General features: G+C 42.4%; 1 protein-coding gene across 11 annotated transcripts in view; it reads right to left on the bottom strand.

The window, feature by feature from the left end:
* Positions 1 to 1,736: 1,736 nt before the first annotated feature.
* RBM6 (RNA binding motif protein 6) overlaps positions 1,737 to 14,196 on the bottom strand; it is a 56,615-nt gene continuing 44,155 nt past the window's right edge. For 6 of the 11 annotated variants that reach the window (XM_083488652.1, XM_083488653.1, XM_083488658.1 and 3 more), the window contains exons 8-21: positions 13,440 to 13,500; positions 12,482 to 12,775; positions 12,056 to 12,216; positions 11,108 to 11,205; positions 9,866 to 9,908; positions 9,343 to 9,400; positions 8,164 to 8,255; positions 7,922 to 8,074; positions 6,541 to 6,630; positions 5,403 to 5,663; positions 4,428 to 4,502; positions 3,405 to 3,502; positions 2,878 to 3,007; positions 1,737 to 1,998 (exon numbers count right to left, since the gene is read on the bottom strand). In XM_083488652.1, coding sequence (XP_083344778.1) covers positions 1,873 to 1,998; positions 2,878 to 3,007; positions 3,405 to 3,502; positions 4,428 to 4,502; positions 5,403 to 5,663; positions 6,541 to 6,630; positions 7,922 to 8,074; positions 8,164 to 8,255; positions 9,343 to 9,400; positions 9,866 to 9,908; positions 11,108 to 11,205; positions 12,056 to 12,216; positions 12,482 to 12,775; positions 13,440 to 13,500 — 1,740 coding nt within the window. In that variant the 3' untranslated portion in view covers positions 1,737 to 1,872. The remainder of the gene's footprint in view (positions 1,999 to 2,877; positions 3,008 to 3,404; positions 3,503 to 4,427; positions 4,503 to 5,402; positions 5,664 to 6,540; positions 6,631 to 7,921; positions 8,075 to 8,163; positions 8,256 to 9,342; positions 9,401 to 9,865; positions 9,909 to 11,107; positions 11,206 to 12,055; positions 12,217 to 12,481; positions 12,776 to 13,439; positions 13,501 to 14,196) is intronic. The other 5 variants (XM_083488654.1, XM_083488651.1, XM_083488650.1 and 2 more) reach the window with 1 other exon arrangement.

Genomic DNA, 14,196 nt, shown 5'->3' with positions numbered 1-14,196 from the left:
CATAAATGGGGCAAGCGAGAAAGCGATCTCCCAATTTTACCCCCCCTCCCGAATTCTAACCCTCCCAAAATGGCTGGCGCGGGTGGGTAGAGGTGGGATGCCTGTCAATACCAAAATATCCCTCAACAGCCACTTTCAGGAGCGACACTTGCACTGCAGAATGACTGCACCTGTAGAAATAAGAGTTCAGCCTAAACGGTGACTTTCCAAAAATAAGCTTTGAGCTACTATTTATAAAGGTCTAATGCTTAGGGAACTGCAAGTGAAACCTGCAGCAACATTTTCTCATGTGTAGCGATCGTCCTGTTCCTGGTTTCAGCCAGCCCTGACCTTCTCCAATAGATGTGGCCACAGTGGATCGCTTCCTGGCTGCCACACGTTTGGGGTTTCTTTCTTAAATACTTTTTGTATTTTTGCAAACCCTGGGATTCCCCCAAAGCCTGCCTCCTGTGTGTGTTGGATGGTGCTGTCTTAGCTGCATAAGGACACACACACTGAGAATGTGTCATTTTTGGTATTTAGGAAGGTTGTTTGAAATTCAGATTATCAATTTAAAGGGGGGGGAGCTTTATGGTTTCTGTACAAACTGAAAGCATTGTTAGCTAAATGGGCAACCAAGCACATTAGTTGGAAAAGCATCCTAAGCGTGTTTATGTAGAAGTTGGCTCCAGTGAGAACACTGGCACTGAGCTCCAAGCACAACTGGATGTGACTTGGGACCTGTGGATGTACAACAGGAAGGAAAATCTGACCAGAACTGCAGCAACTCAGGAGTTCAGCCACTCCCCACCATTTTTTCAGATTACAATCTCTCACCTGCACACCCTTATTTGGCTCTGAAGTAAGACTGGTATCATACTGATGCATATATAGGTTTCCCCAGCAGGGATACAGTAGTGGGTGTGGAGGCTGTAAACAGGAAAGTGGTAGCCTAAAATGGTTTGTGTATTTCTATTCCCAAACATTTGAATTTGTGCATTGTTTACATGCACCCCTGGTTAGTAAGAATTAAACCCTTTGCCCAAAAGGAGGCATTTGTTGTGAAAGCATGGGTTAAGAGGATATTGATATTGCCCACTCATCAAATGGGTGAAAAAAATACTAGGTTCTCATAATATTGTAGCATACTCCAGGCTGGAATCCTATACATATTTACCTAAGATTAAATCCCATTGAACACTGTGTGACTTGCTTCTGAGTAGCTATGCTTAGGGTTGCACTGCCTGTGGCTAAAACCAGCAGCATACCCGACTGGTGATCAACTATGATTCTTCTCTTCAGCTTAATGCTAAAATATCATGTGGCTAGAACAGGTAGGAAACTTACAGTGCTTTAGAAATAGATGGGCTGCAGTAAGTATTAGGAGGCTGCAATGTAGAGCTTGGTAATTTTATATAATATCTGTATCCATCTATAATTGCTTTACTGTTTTGGCAATTAATCTTATGCAATTGCTGTTATTTTCTTTATACATTGTGCTGTATCAATTATTTTGGTAACATTGCACTGCTTTCGATTTCCCTTTCTGTTCTTATGAAGTCATTTATTACTTCTTTAATATTTCCATATTGTTCATTGTATATCAATAATCTTATTTTCTTTCCTTTTATGAAAGAAAGAATGAGGCTGCTATTATATAACAATGTACTATCATTTCAAAGGGATTTGAACAGAAACTATTTCCCAGGGAAGATTCAGCTCAAAAATCTGGAAAGAGGGAAAGAAGAGACCAAACATTGACTTTTTTGTTTTATTCCAAAAACAAAAACACACTTCAGCAGCAAAAAAACATTGATTCAAAAAACAAGACAGACACAAAGAAGGGCCAAAGGGTATGGGGTGTGTTGGGTATGGTGGGATTTCTTTCCAGGTTTATTCAAGTTCCTTGTAGCGGGCAAACATGACTCGCCGCACAGCATCTCGGTACGTTTCATTCGATTGCCTTCTGCTGGGCCTCCCTTGGGTCCCTAATCCTGCTCCCCTCTTTCGACTTTCAGCCTGGAAAAATAAAGAGAGAGAGGGGGAGAGATAAAAGCAGCTAGTTGTACTTGCACCTAGAACATTCACCAAGTTCACCTCTTATCACTAGGGAAGGAATAAACATTGCTTGGCATGTTACAGACAGGTCCAGTTCAGGCATTCACCAAACTCATGAGGGTGAAAACTGCCCCTCCCCGCAAAACCCCACCCAAGGAGGCTCCTCATGTCTTTCCACTCACTGGGCAAAAATCAGAAAGGAGCCCCCATGCAGGGACATTGCGGGCAGGACTTGCACACACCCCTATCCCTAGACAGTTTTAGCTCTTTACATGGTCAAGTGAGTACATGAACAATCAAAAGCCATTTCAAGCTATTTAAAACATAGCTTAACAATATTGCTTTGAGTAAGGGTAATGTACAGGGAATACATAATTTAATACCAGCTAGCTTTGCCTTAAAAATGCTGTAAATAAGAACACTGAGTGTCTGGTCCTTTAAGTGGCCACATTATGCCATCTCCATTCTTGGGGATCTTTTCTGAATCCCACCTTCAGCACCACAACCCACCTTGCTCCAGTATTGCCAACTATATTAAAAAAACCATACCCCTCACTTTCCACTTCAGTTAAGTGCTCAAGACAACTAACGTAACAGGAGTTAACAAAAAATATAACTAGAACAGAAATGTTTTCATGTGAAGACTCTGCTAATAAGGAGGACAGTTTGACTTCCCAGGGCAGGATATTCCATATCCTGGGTGCTGAAACCAAGAAGACCCTTTACCTCACTTCCACTAATAGCACTTCAGATGCCAGTATGGAGAGATATTGCAGGAATACTGTTGCAATAAGATGCAATAATTCAAAACAGTTGCCTTTGCAAACACAAGAATTTTACCTCCACTGGTGACGTCATGCCCTGTTCATTGCGACCCAGACCTGAACCTTCCTTCCAGCCCATAGCCTGCATCATACGGCTTCCTTTGTTATTGCTCTCCAGTCTTCCTCTATCTGAGGGCTTGTAGTCACTGCAAACAAATGTAAGTATGCTGGCATGAATAAACTTTCAGGAGCATATCTGCTATAGAAATTATTGTATAAGCAATAGCGTGTTTTATAGAGGCAAAGAAACTTTAGGAGCCGGGCTGTTAGCTGCCTAAAGAATGAGCATCTAGGCCAGGGTGCATTAATTTTAATAGATCTATTCTGAATAGAACTTAGCTGGATACAACTGAAAGACTTGGGAGGCACTTCAGTTCCCACCATCATCTCCATCTGTCAATGCAGCAAAGCCATTACTACGGCATCCCTGTAAGATAGTCATTGAGCCTCTAACAAAAAGAGATCACACTTTGCAAAGCAGCCTGTTTCCCTGTTAAGGAATAAACTGGCAAAAACAACTTTGAGATAAGAATGTCCCAATACCTTTCAGAATTCCTGAAATTCTTCGGTCGTTTTCTCTCTGGAGAGTTCCGTTCCTCAAATCTCTCTCTTCTGTCACCTCCTTTTTCTTTAAACCTTCCCTTTATATTAAAAGGCAGAGTTAGTGAAGATGGCATCACAGATTTTCCCTACCAAAATGCACTCATTCACTAAAAATTATACATTTGTGCAACTAACCTAAGGAGTGGAGAAAAATTCCCCAGTAGTCCCTCAGCACTGCAACAGAGCATATTGCTTTATTTTCCAGACATTTCCAAACAAGCATCTACAAGAGCCTACCCATCTTATTAACTTTGTATTATCAATGTAATATCAAAGCACAAGTATCAGCCACTTTGATCTTGCATCTCCATAAAATTGAAACCATTTGGTTATCTTTCAGGGTGTTTAATTTTCTTTGGAAGTGTGGAATGAAGTGCTAGCATTAAGGCAGAGAGGGGCCTGACATTCAGATCCAAGAACACGGCTGCACACTGAAAGCAAGACTTTTCTGTGGGCATAAATTTAGCAGTCAGAGTCTACATCTTCTGACAGATCCATTTTGTGTCTCTCCCTATCAAGGCAAAACGAGAGCCGGAGCAGTCTCTGTGCACAGCTAAGAGAAGAGTCCCCAGGGCTGGGTGTTTATAACAAACCATGTTCCTACATGATCTGGTTGCTTAATTCTTTCCCACTTGGAGCTTTTATTGGCACTTGACTTTATTTCTAAATAACAGGTACACTAATGGCACCCAGAAAAACAAGGTAAACAACAGCACCTCTCCAGATGGCAATGGAAATCTCAGGGAGGCACAGAGGTCACACAAAGGAAAGTTCGCAGTATCAACTGATGGTGCTGCTTAAGGCTGTCACGGCATGACAAAAAATTGGATAGATGATGGATGATTGTGTGTGTGTACACACACACACACACACACGTAAGCATTGTTGGGGCCCACAGGGAATTAGTGTTTTGTTTATGCAGAGCCACAGCTGCACAGGACCATACAAAGCAGATGTAATTACCTCACGTTCTCGCCTCTCCAAATACGCAAGCTCTTGTTCCGATTGTTTTATTTTACGATGAATTTCTAGGTTTTGCTGTAAGAAGCAAAATGAATGAATACCTTTTGAATTGTCTCACTTCATGCAATGAAAAATATTCTAGCCATGTAAAATGTTTAGCCATTTCTTAAGTTTTGTGAGATAGTAGGATGTATGGACAAACAATTGGAAATAAAACGAAGTGCTATACTGAATTCCAACAGCTGAGTACATATTACTACAAAATAAATATACCTAAGAGTACAAAATGAAAGCAAAGAAATTAAATTTATTCATATCCATTCCATGTATTGCTGTTCCTAAAAAGACAGCTTTTCATTCTCTCAAAAATGGCCACCTGAGGCCTTGTTTTGGGTGTCATTGCCAAATGAAGCTTGGGCACCAACTTGGTGGAATGCCCTCCCCAGAGAAACTCAGCAGGCAATGACTGTTCCCTTTCAGGTATAACCTGGGATTTTTAGGAAGCCTTTGGCTAATCTAACACTGTTGTTGATTTCTCACTGTTGTTCTGATTTTTATTTCTGCTGAGAAGGGGATTGGAAAGGTTTGCACTGAGCTAATTTTTGGGAAAGGGAAAACAGGATCATAATGATCATCTAACACTTTCTGATATCTCCCACAAGCTCACATGTACCATCCTCTTTCCTCCGTCCCTTTTCAGTATGAACCATGGTTTAATGCTACACCTGCCTTGTGGTTAACACTATCTGAAACCAGGATTTGAAGCTGTTTTCAAAAGCAGGCATAGCACTAGCAGATCACAGCACTGAAAAGAGAAAGGAGTGTGAATTCAAGCAGGACACAATACAGGAAGGAAAGAGAAATCAGGAAAAATTACATCTGTGAGAGGTGCTTGTGAAATATGGAGAAGTTTTATTTTATGCAAGATAAAGCATGAATAGCAGATTCTCCTGAACGGGTTGCTTTTTTCCTTACTTTGTGAAGATTGGAAAGTTGTTGATGCTTGATCAGGACTTCTTTATTTGGAAACTGTCTCCGGCAAAGTAAACATGCTAACTTATTCCAGTCAGTCAGTTTTTCTTCATCATTTTCAAGCTTCTGTGGCCGTTCCTCCTGTTGCACTGGTGGCCGTGGAGGCTGTGGCTGTGGTTCCTCTTCTTCCTCCTCCTCCTCCTCATTGTCACTGTCTCCACCATATTCTCCTAGGAGTCCTATCAGAGGATTCACCACCTTTGGCTGAAGGGGCGGGAGTGGGGGGGGGGGCAGAATGAGAAGCACATACATACCAAAGCCAATTCAGTGGATCTGAGGTCTTAGATGCCTTAAGTGATGTATTACTGGTCTAGTACAGTTGCTAAGTGACTAAGCTACAATCAGGGAAATCCCTGGTTTGAATCTCACCTCTACCATGAACTCACTAGGGGGGAAACTGATAGCCAAAATGTAAGAAGACAAACGGAAGGAGTGCCTGCATGCAAAATAAAAATAATTGGGAACTGGTACTATTGTTGCATAAATTTGACTTTGACTCAATCCCTGATTGAAACAAGAGACTGAAACGGTATAGGCCATTCAACTAGCTCACAAGTTGAATGCAACATTCTGCTGCATGTGTAGACCAATTCTAAGCCAGCACTGCTGTCTTGCACATGGTGCTCCTGTTGACATGTTGCTTTTTTTGATGCACATTACACGGACAATTTGAAATCTGTTACAATTTCTCCTCATTTTCAATCAATTAAAAAAAAAGCCTGATATGAAGAGAAATGAAATGTAAACAACTTAGCCCATCAAGAGAAACACTGACAACAAAATCCTATACATGCAAGTTTATTCAGAAGTAAGTCCCACTAAGTTCAATGGCTCCCACTTGAAAGTAGGTTTAGGGATACAGTCCAAGAGGCCCCCTAACCACACAGCAGTCCATTCAGTGTTGCTGCAAGAAAGAGGGGGACAGGGCACTTTCCCTGCTACAATGCTAAGAATTGTTACTGACTAGCTTACCGCAACATGCACCAGACAAATTTCAGCAGGACAGTAAGCCTCATACTTGATAAGATCAATAAATAATAATTAAATGTTCCAGATGACAAATGCCAAGTAAAGTCCTTACCGGGGGTGTACTCTCTTCTTTTTTCAGTGTTGGAGGTAGTGGTTTTTTAAAGACATCTTCTGCAGGAAGTTTTTCTTCTGGATTCTCATTCTGAAACATTAAGACTGGGAGTTAAAACTTACTGCCAGCTCGGCTTCCCCACTGCCTGCCTCCAATCATTTTTCTTACTAGTACCTTTACTTCCTTTACAGCAACAAGCATAAAGGAGATACATGGTTTCTTGTCTCTCTCACTTTTGCTATGCTCAGTTATACTCTTCTGCATTGAAGAATGACAAACTGTGGCTGAGAGTCAGAGGGGTGTTCAAAAGAGATTGTGTAGCTGGTAGATACTTGGCAAACAGCGCATCAAAGATGTAAGGAGGAACACGTATGCCAAATGTTGAAATCTGCAACTGGCTGTATGAGATGTTGAAAATATGCTTTCAGCTCCTGTTCTTGAATTTAATTAATGTTGCTCTTCCCTCCCTGTTCAGATCAAGTCAAACTAGCTTTTAAACAAGGGCAAGTGCAATGCACTCATTTACTGGGTAATTCTTAGCTTGTAAGATTCCCTGGAGATTACACAACAAGAATCAGACCAGATTTATTGTGCATGGAAACTTGGTATTTTAGATATCCAGTTTACTACTGGAAAATTCTCCTATTTGCTCAGGATGAGTCACAGGAAAACTGGAAGCTTGAGCAATTTGAGGAAGCAGCCTCTAAATCAAATTACAGTCCTCTGTCACTCTCAGAACTTTTATCTCAAAAGAAGAAAATACTTATTGACAGTTATACTGAACTACTTGTGCCCACTTATGGGCTTACTAACACCTCTCTTGGAACTCTCAGTTCTGGATGTGAACTGGGCTTTGCTCTCTTGGCAACTTCAGGGACAAAGTTGGATTGTATGTCTTCAAGAATGGTCATTTTTAAAATGTTGTGTACACTAAAGTGGTCTGATCTGCAATGTACCATTTCAACAGTCCAGTGAATCATAGTATTTTCTACAAATAATGATTTTTATATTTTAGTTACTTTGCTTGCATCTTTTAAAATACACACTTAGGTTTAATAGCACTTGGTTTCTGGATCCACAAACCTGTGCCCTCCTTTGGATCCACAAACCTGTGCCCTCCTTTGAAAGAGTGTTTGATCTGCTTGTTTTTATGATCAAATGAGTTTTTGTGCTCATGAAGAAGCTGGGTGCCTTAAAAGGATTATGAGTTTAAAAGGAAATTGGATTATCTACAGGTTAAGCTAAACCCTATCTATTGCATATTTTGCAAATTCCTAGACTTGCCTAGCTGCAAAATCAAGCTTTGACTATGGCAGCATTAATCTTTGGACCATGCCAATTTGTACAGTTCATAAGAATGATGGCGGCGCAGATATTTTACCTTGGCCGACTTGTTTCTGTGTCTCTCTCTTCTCTCTCGGTTATCTCTACTGGATGGCTCATCTCGTTCACTTGCCCTATCCTGGCTCCTGCGCCTCCTCCCAGTATGTGGTGGTGGGGATGAAGATGCTTCTCGACCCATTGAAACATCTCTCTGGAAGGAGATATTTGGCACATATTTAGAGAATATTTTTTCCTGGCACTGAAATGGCAAAGTGAGCACACACATGCACATGCCCTCACCTGAGTATTGGGATCATAGTATACCCCTGTAATGGGGTCAAAATAGTTTCCAGTGTCTGGATCATAAATGAATGTGGACACATCGGAAGAAGCTGAGGGGAAAAAAGAAGTAAGGACAAACATATACTTCTGAAGATGTCAAACATTATTTAAATAAAAACAGAGATGGCCCAAGACATTCTGGTGTTCGAGGGGGAAGATTCCAAAAGGGTTGCCAGGATAATATAAATAAATAAATAAATAAATAAATAAATAAATAAATAAAAACACATGCAGAACCACATACACAAAACCAGTACTCACAGCACTCCCCACTCCAGTGCTAAAGGAGAGGGAAAATGCTGGCTTTTCATCTTAAAGACTAGGCTTAATCTTCAATATCAGTGCTATGGTACATAGTGCTGAGATCAGAGACAAAAGATTCCTCTGGCTACCTTTTGGAGTAGATCTCTAAAGAACAAGCAGAGGGATTCTATCTCCCAATTTCTCTCTAAAGGATAGATAGCTTGATCTCCTGATCCCATCAGGATTGATGGGGACCAATGTCTACTTCCTATGACTTGGTAAGCCAGATATGGCTCACAGGCAAGCCACATTTAGCGCAGGGAAGCCTTACGGTTCTACACTCAATTTGGCTGAATTTTTCAAGTCAGAAAAAGTTCTTACAAGATTTTGCAGTCGGAATGAAAGTCAAACATAGGATCAACACTTATTTCTACTGAAAAATCTCTGATGTCCCATACAAAATCCAAGAACAGGAAATTTAAGGCTGGTGTAAATGTTTTGTTATAAAGCATACTCAGCTTTGAAAGGTGCATTTGCAAAAACTTCTAATTGTTATTGAAAATGTCAACAATCCTATGGGCAGAATTCAACCAAAACATCTTGTCAGCGCAAGGATTTCCATTTTCACAACTAGACTTCCCCCTGCCCCCAATCTGCTCCAGATGTTTGGGGAAACCCCTAGAATAGATTTAGGGGGTGCACAGGGGGAAGAGGAGGGAAGAATGTTCTGTTGCACAAGTAGAAATCTATACTGATGGAACATTCACATCAGTGCTTTGTTGGATATAACCCTATATAAGGAACATTTTTAAAAAGGGAATAAGGACACTGAGCTTTCACAAGTAGAAAGTGACCAGAAGAACACAGTAACAAGAAAATGAAGTTGAGTCTTACACTCTGATCTTCGCTTCTGTGAGTCAGCGCCTCTCCTGTCACCTGTGCCCCGCTTGCCCTAATACAGAAAAGGCATTTAAAAACCCAAACCAAGAAAGCAGAACACCTGGTGGGCATTTCCCCACAATTTAAAGTACTCCAGACTAATCTGCATGTACTGGGTTGTCATGCAATAAAAGGCACCTATGTATGCTTCTCTGACCTAAGTGTGAAACTCAGGAAAGCCAGTATGTGGTCCTCTATTGACATCAAAAGGCGCTAAGTCAGATCAGATGTGTATTACCGAAATGCCTACAGAAGAGATGACTTTCTCCTGCTCATCATGGAGGAAGATTGGAAGGGCAGTAATCTGAACCAATACTGGAAAATACAGGTAATTTCCCTAGTGGCAGCTTCTATAGAACAGTTAAGAATGCCAGCAAACACTCATAAATCAAACTCTTCAATCCCTCAGTGTTCGCATAGCTGAGAGGCAGGAGTCAATTCCCTCAGAGTGCCATCACAGATTGTACTACAACCATACCTGGCTATAGCGTGGAACATCACCATGGTCTCCATATTCGTTTCTAGCAACAGAAAGAGAACATCTGAATTAATACCAATTTAAGTTTTCTGAAGATGCTACATGCATGGCAAGTGTTACTTTTGCTTCACTCTAACGTTACTAGTTTCAGTGGGCAATTTGGTCAACAAGAAGCTTGGCTTTATAGCTCAGTCGGCTGTTGCTCATGTTCACTATGGCTACTGTCAGGGGTTTAGGAGCAGAGGCACGGGCAAGGGAGGAAACAGAGAGCGAAGGGGAGGAGGCAGAAGAAAAGATGAGTGATGACGACGACCCGAGATCTCCTAGTCTTTCCAGTGAATCAGAGGATTCACAGAAAGGAGCACCAGTGGCCAGGGCAAGGGGGGAGTCTAGGGGGGCACCCCAGGAAGATAGAGCCAGAGGGGACTCAGGGGGGAGCAGCTGGAAATCGGGACCAGCGTCACCGCCAGGAAGCAGGGAAGAGGAAGGGAGCCAGGGGGGAAGCGCTGGCAGCTCACCACAGGAGGGAGGGCATGAGTCAGGAGTGGCCACACCTCCATCGGGGAGCGAAGAAACGGTTAAGAGGAAAGTGGAAGGTTGGGCGCGCGCGCCAAGTTCAAATGCAGAGGAAGGCGGCGCAGTAAGCAGCCCCGAAAGGGAACCAGGTCCTAAAGCCCGGCGCAAGGAGGCAGGAGGGTCCGGGTCAGCGTCAGAAGAATCCCGGAAGGAAGAAGCCCCGGGGGGTAGAGGGACCCAGAGGAGGACAGTCAGGCGGAAAAGGTGGAGCAAGGCTAGGATATTAAGTTGGTGCACACGGGGCGGAGACTCAGACGGAGCTTCGCCGACCTAGCTACTAGACGTAGAGTTGCGCGCAGCAGCGTGAGAATGGAAACTGTAATTCAATAAAGACTTTTACTTAATGATCGCTGGCTAGCGTGATCCTCCGTGAGCTAGGATCTTCAAGCAGCTCTGACAGCTACCTTCCAAATGGCTTAGATGTGATATCACCACATTGTTGCAAAGGAACTATGAGCTGAGTTCAATAGCACAGCCATCTTAACAAGGATGACTGCATATAGTCATAATGCTACTGTTTTGTTTTGTTTTGTTTTGTAAAAAAAAGTCCTCTGCAAAACTTCCCTCAAATGTATAGTCAAGCAACAATCTGAATGTTTTGGTGCCTGGTGTAAAAGCATATGTTGATAACACAAAATTGTGTATTTTTAGTGAGGTTTCTATTACCTCCTCTTTCCGGTGGCTAGGTTTACATCCACAGCACGGCCATCTATGCTGATTGGGGGATCCAGATCTTGTAAAACCTTCACTATGCGGACTGCTTCCTGTGGAGACAAGAATCCAGTTGGGCGTGGGGGGGGGGGGGACAAGTTTGAGCCACTAAGCCAGAAATAAGTTGTCACAATAATAATAATTTTATTATTTATACCCCCACCCATCAAGTTCCTCTAGCGGCCCTAAGTCCAAGTGAGTCCCACCCGTCCCCAAAGGAGCTCTCACTTTCCTCCTCTTGGTCACCAGTTCCCTCTGACACCAGTTGATCCGAGGCATACTCTTTCTCTTGGCCCAGCCTTTATGCCCTGAAGAAAAAGCTCAAACCCAGACTATGACACATAGCCACAAGGAGTTCAGAAGCTTGACTAACTATAGCTCAGAATTACAGGTGAAATGAAACAAAACAGGTACTCTCTACCATGGTTTTCTAAAGCAAGTCAGCTTCAAACTATGATTTATGAAGCTGGCTTGTTTTTGTAAACCATAGTTAAGGTTAACCACAGTTTTGTGTTTGGAGACAACACTGAGCTGTGCTTAAGAAACTATAAAGTGGAAGCTTTATGGCCACATCAGGAGGAAGAGCATCCTCTTAATGCATTAACTATCAACCACTGCTGGCTAGCCTTGGACAGAGAAGGCAGAAGAAGAAGTTCCAATATTGTAACTAAACATTATACACAAAAACACAAGCCAGAAAGGGGCTCCGTCACGTAAGAAGATAAAGGCACAGGAAAACATCCAGTGTTGCTCCAGATTTGACAGAATTGTTCTTCCTCTCCTTCCCCGTGAATCACATGGGGGGGAGCTACAGGACGGGTGACACTGTTTGCAAAAGTGTATGTCTACCATAGAATTGTCAATACTATACTGTGCGGTGGTGGGTGGTGAATGACAACATACAGCATGAGAGTCCAGTTCAATGAAGCCATAGGTGTAGCCCATCCGACCGGCTTTGTTCTTCATGACACGCACACTTGAAGTAGACAAGCGGACGTAGGGTGCCAGAAGTCCTACAATCACTTCCGGCGGAGTGAAGCGAGGGATGCGTTTTAGCATAATTGCTGTTACAAAGTTACAAGGAGAAAGTGAAATATTACTTCAGGAAGAGAAATGTACTTCATCTTTTCTGTCATCCTGTGTCAAAAGCTCCTGGTATTAGGCTCAGCTGACTTGAAGACTACTCAGTGCTAGAATCAATAATGCTACAGAACACAAAGAGAATTCTAAACTGCAAGCTTCAATTCAAGCCTCTTTTTGCAAGTTAATCAAGTGTCCATTATGAACTCAGTCAGTGAGACCAAATGGTTGCAAGTATAATCTACTTACTTTTACTCTCATCCTCCTGATGTTTGGTTTCCATGGATTCTCTTCTTGAACCATGTTCTTGGTTCTCCCTCCGAGGTGGGTACATTTCAGAGTCCCTTTTCTTTTCTTGCGAAGGCCATTGTTCCCTACTTTCATCCTTCTTGGGTTCAGGTTCCTGAGGTTGACTTCCCTGCTCAGAAGGAGGTTTCTGAGGAGAAGGTTCCTGTGGGGGAGCAGGGTCCTTAAGAGGTTCTTCCTCTGGTGTTGGTTCCTCAGATAACTCTTCCTCCCCCTTTTCAATCTTTTCTTCTGTTACTAGCAAAAAGTAAAACAAGTGAAGCCCTGTCTGCAGTAACCACTGTATTAAAACTGTTCTTTTAGTCCCTTATATGTACTAGTGAAAACTGTTTTCAGCTTAGCCGCCTACATATTATAGACTTGTTTGTGATCTACACCAGTGATAGACAGGATCACACTAACAAACCAGATACAAGGATCAGCATAAACATGAGTAGCACCACTTGTTCCTCTAAATCTCCATCATTAGCCTTTAACAGCTTGGGAGGTAATTTCTTCCCTTCCTCTCTCTTTGGTAGTGCCAGCCTGCCAACATAGCATTACTGAAGAGAGAGACTTTGGATGAAACACTGCACTTTCAAGCAAAAAAAAAAAAAGTATTGCAACTCATACAAACTTAGACTGTTCCAAGTCCGAACCAATCTCTCTGTCAAGGAGAGTGCTTGACTAGTTTTAAGTTAACCATCTGCAGAAAGGAACACAATAACTCTACAAATAATGCTGGCAATATTTGCTAGAACATCATAGTTGAGGAACCTACAGCCCTCCAGATGTTGTTGGTGCCAATGGGAGTTGCTGTCTACAACATCTGGAGGGCCACGTGCATCTCAGTTTTTTATTCACTTAGTATTCACACTACTATTTGTTTATTTAAATGTCAATTAAACAAAAATAGGCTCACCATCTCTTGGGAGTCTGCAGTAATAACAGGATGACCGATACCCTACTGTGGACACTTTACACTGCAATGAAAGAGGCACAGCATGAGGGAAAGACACTTAAAATATTTTTCTCCATCCAATATACTTCCTGGCTCTTATACAAATGCCATTGCTTTACTAAAGCATAAACTGAAAGTTGCACCATTGCTTTATTAAAGCATAAGCTGAAAGTTGCATCAAAATGTGTGTGTGTGTGCTACCACCTACATCTCCAGGGTTGGTGGCATCTGTCTGTTTTGAGAGACAATGGAGTGCGCCTCTAGGGATGAAGTGAAACCACTGCATTAGGCAATACATATGGTGGTCCTGGGCTGCCCCGATGACAAGACCTCGCTGATGTGGTCCAAAGGGAAGCAGAGCAATATGTTTGGCACCAGCTTGGCTGTAGGAGTTCCCGGAAGGAGGCATACAAGGCGCTATCCAAACGTCTTAGGGCTCCATTCCGGATTTGTGTAGGGTTCACTCCTAAGCCTTTTCTTGTCCCAAAGATATTCCGCAAGAGAGCAGAGGTTTGAGACCAGAGTTTTCCTTCTCCTAGACTGATGAGGTTCTTCTTCCCAGGTTGTTGAGCCCCATCTGCCCCAATCTCCATGGTATTGTGCAGATAAAAAGCATGATGTTTTGTCATGTTACTGTTTACCCAACCCTTGAAAGCGGCAGCTAAATGAATTGGGGCAGGTGGGGGAGAGGAAGGATACTTACAGAATGACACATGAT

The sequence above is a fragment of the Podarcis liolepis genome (assembly GCF_965112155.1).
Source record: "Podarcis liolepis genome assembly, chromosome: 2".
Classification (NCBI taxonomy): Eukaryota; Metazoa; Chordata; class Lepidosauria; order Squamata; family Lacertidae; genus Podarcis; species Podarcis liolepis.
This window is presented reverse-complemented; position numbering and strand designations above follow the sequence as displayed.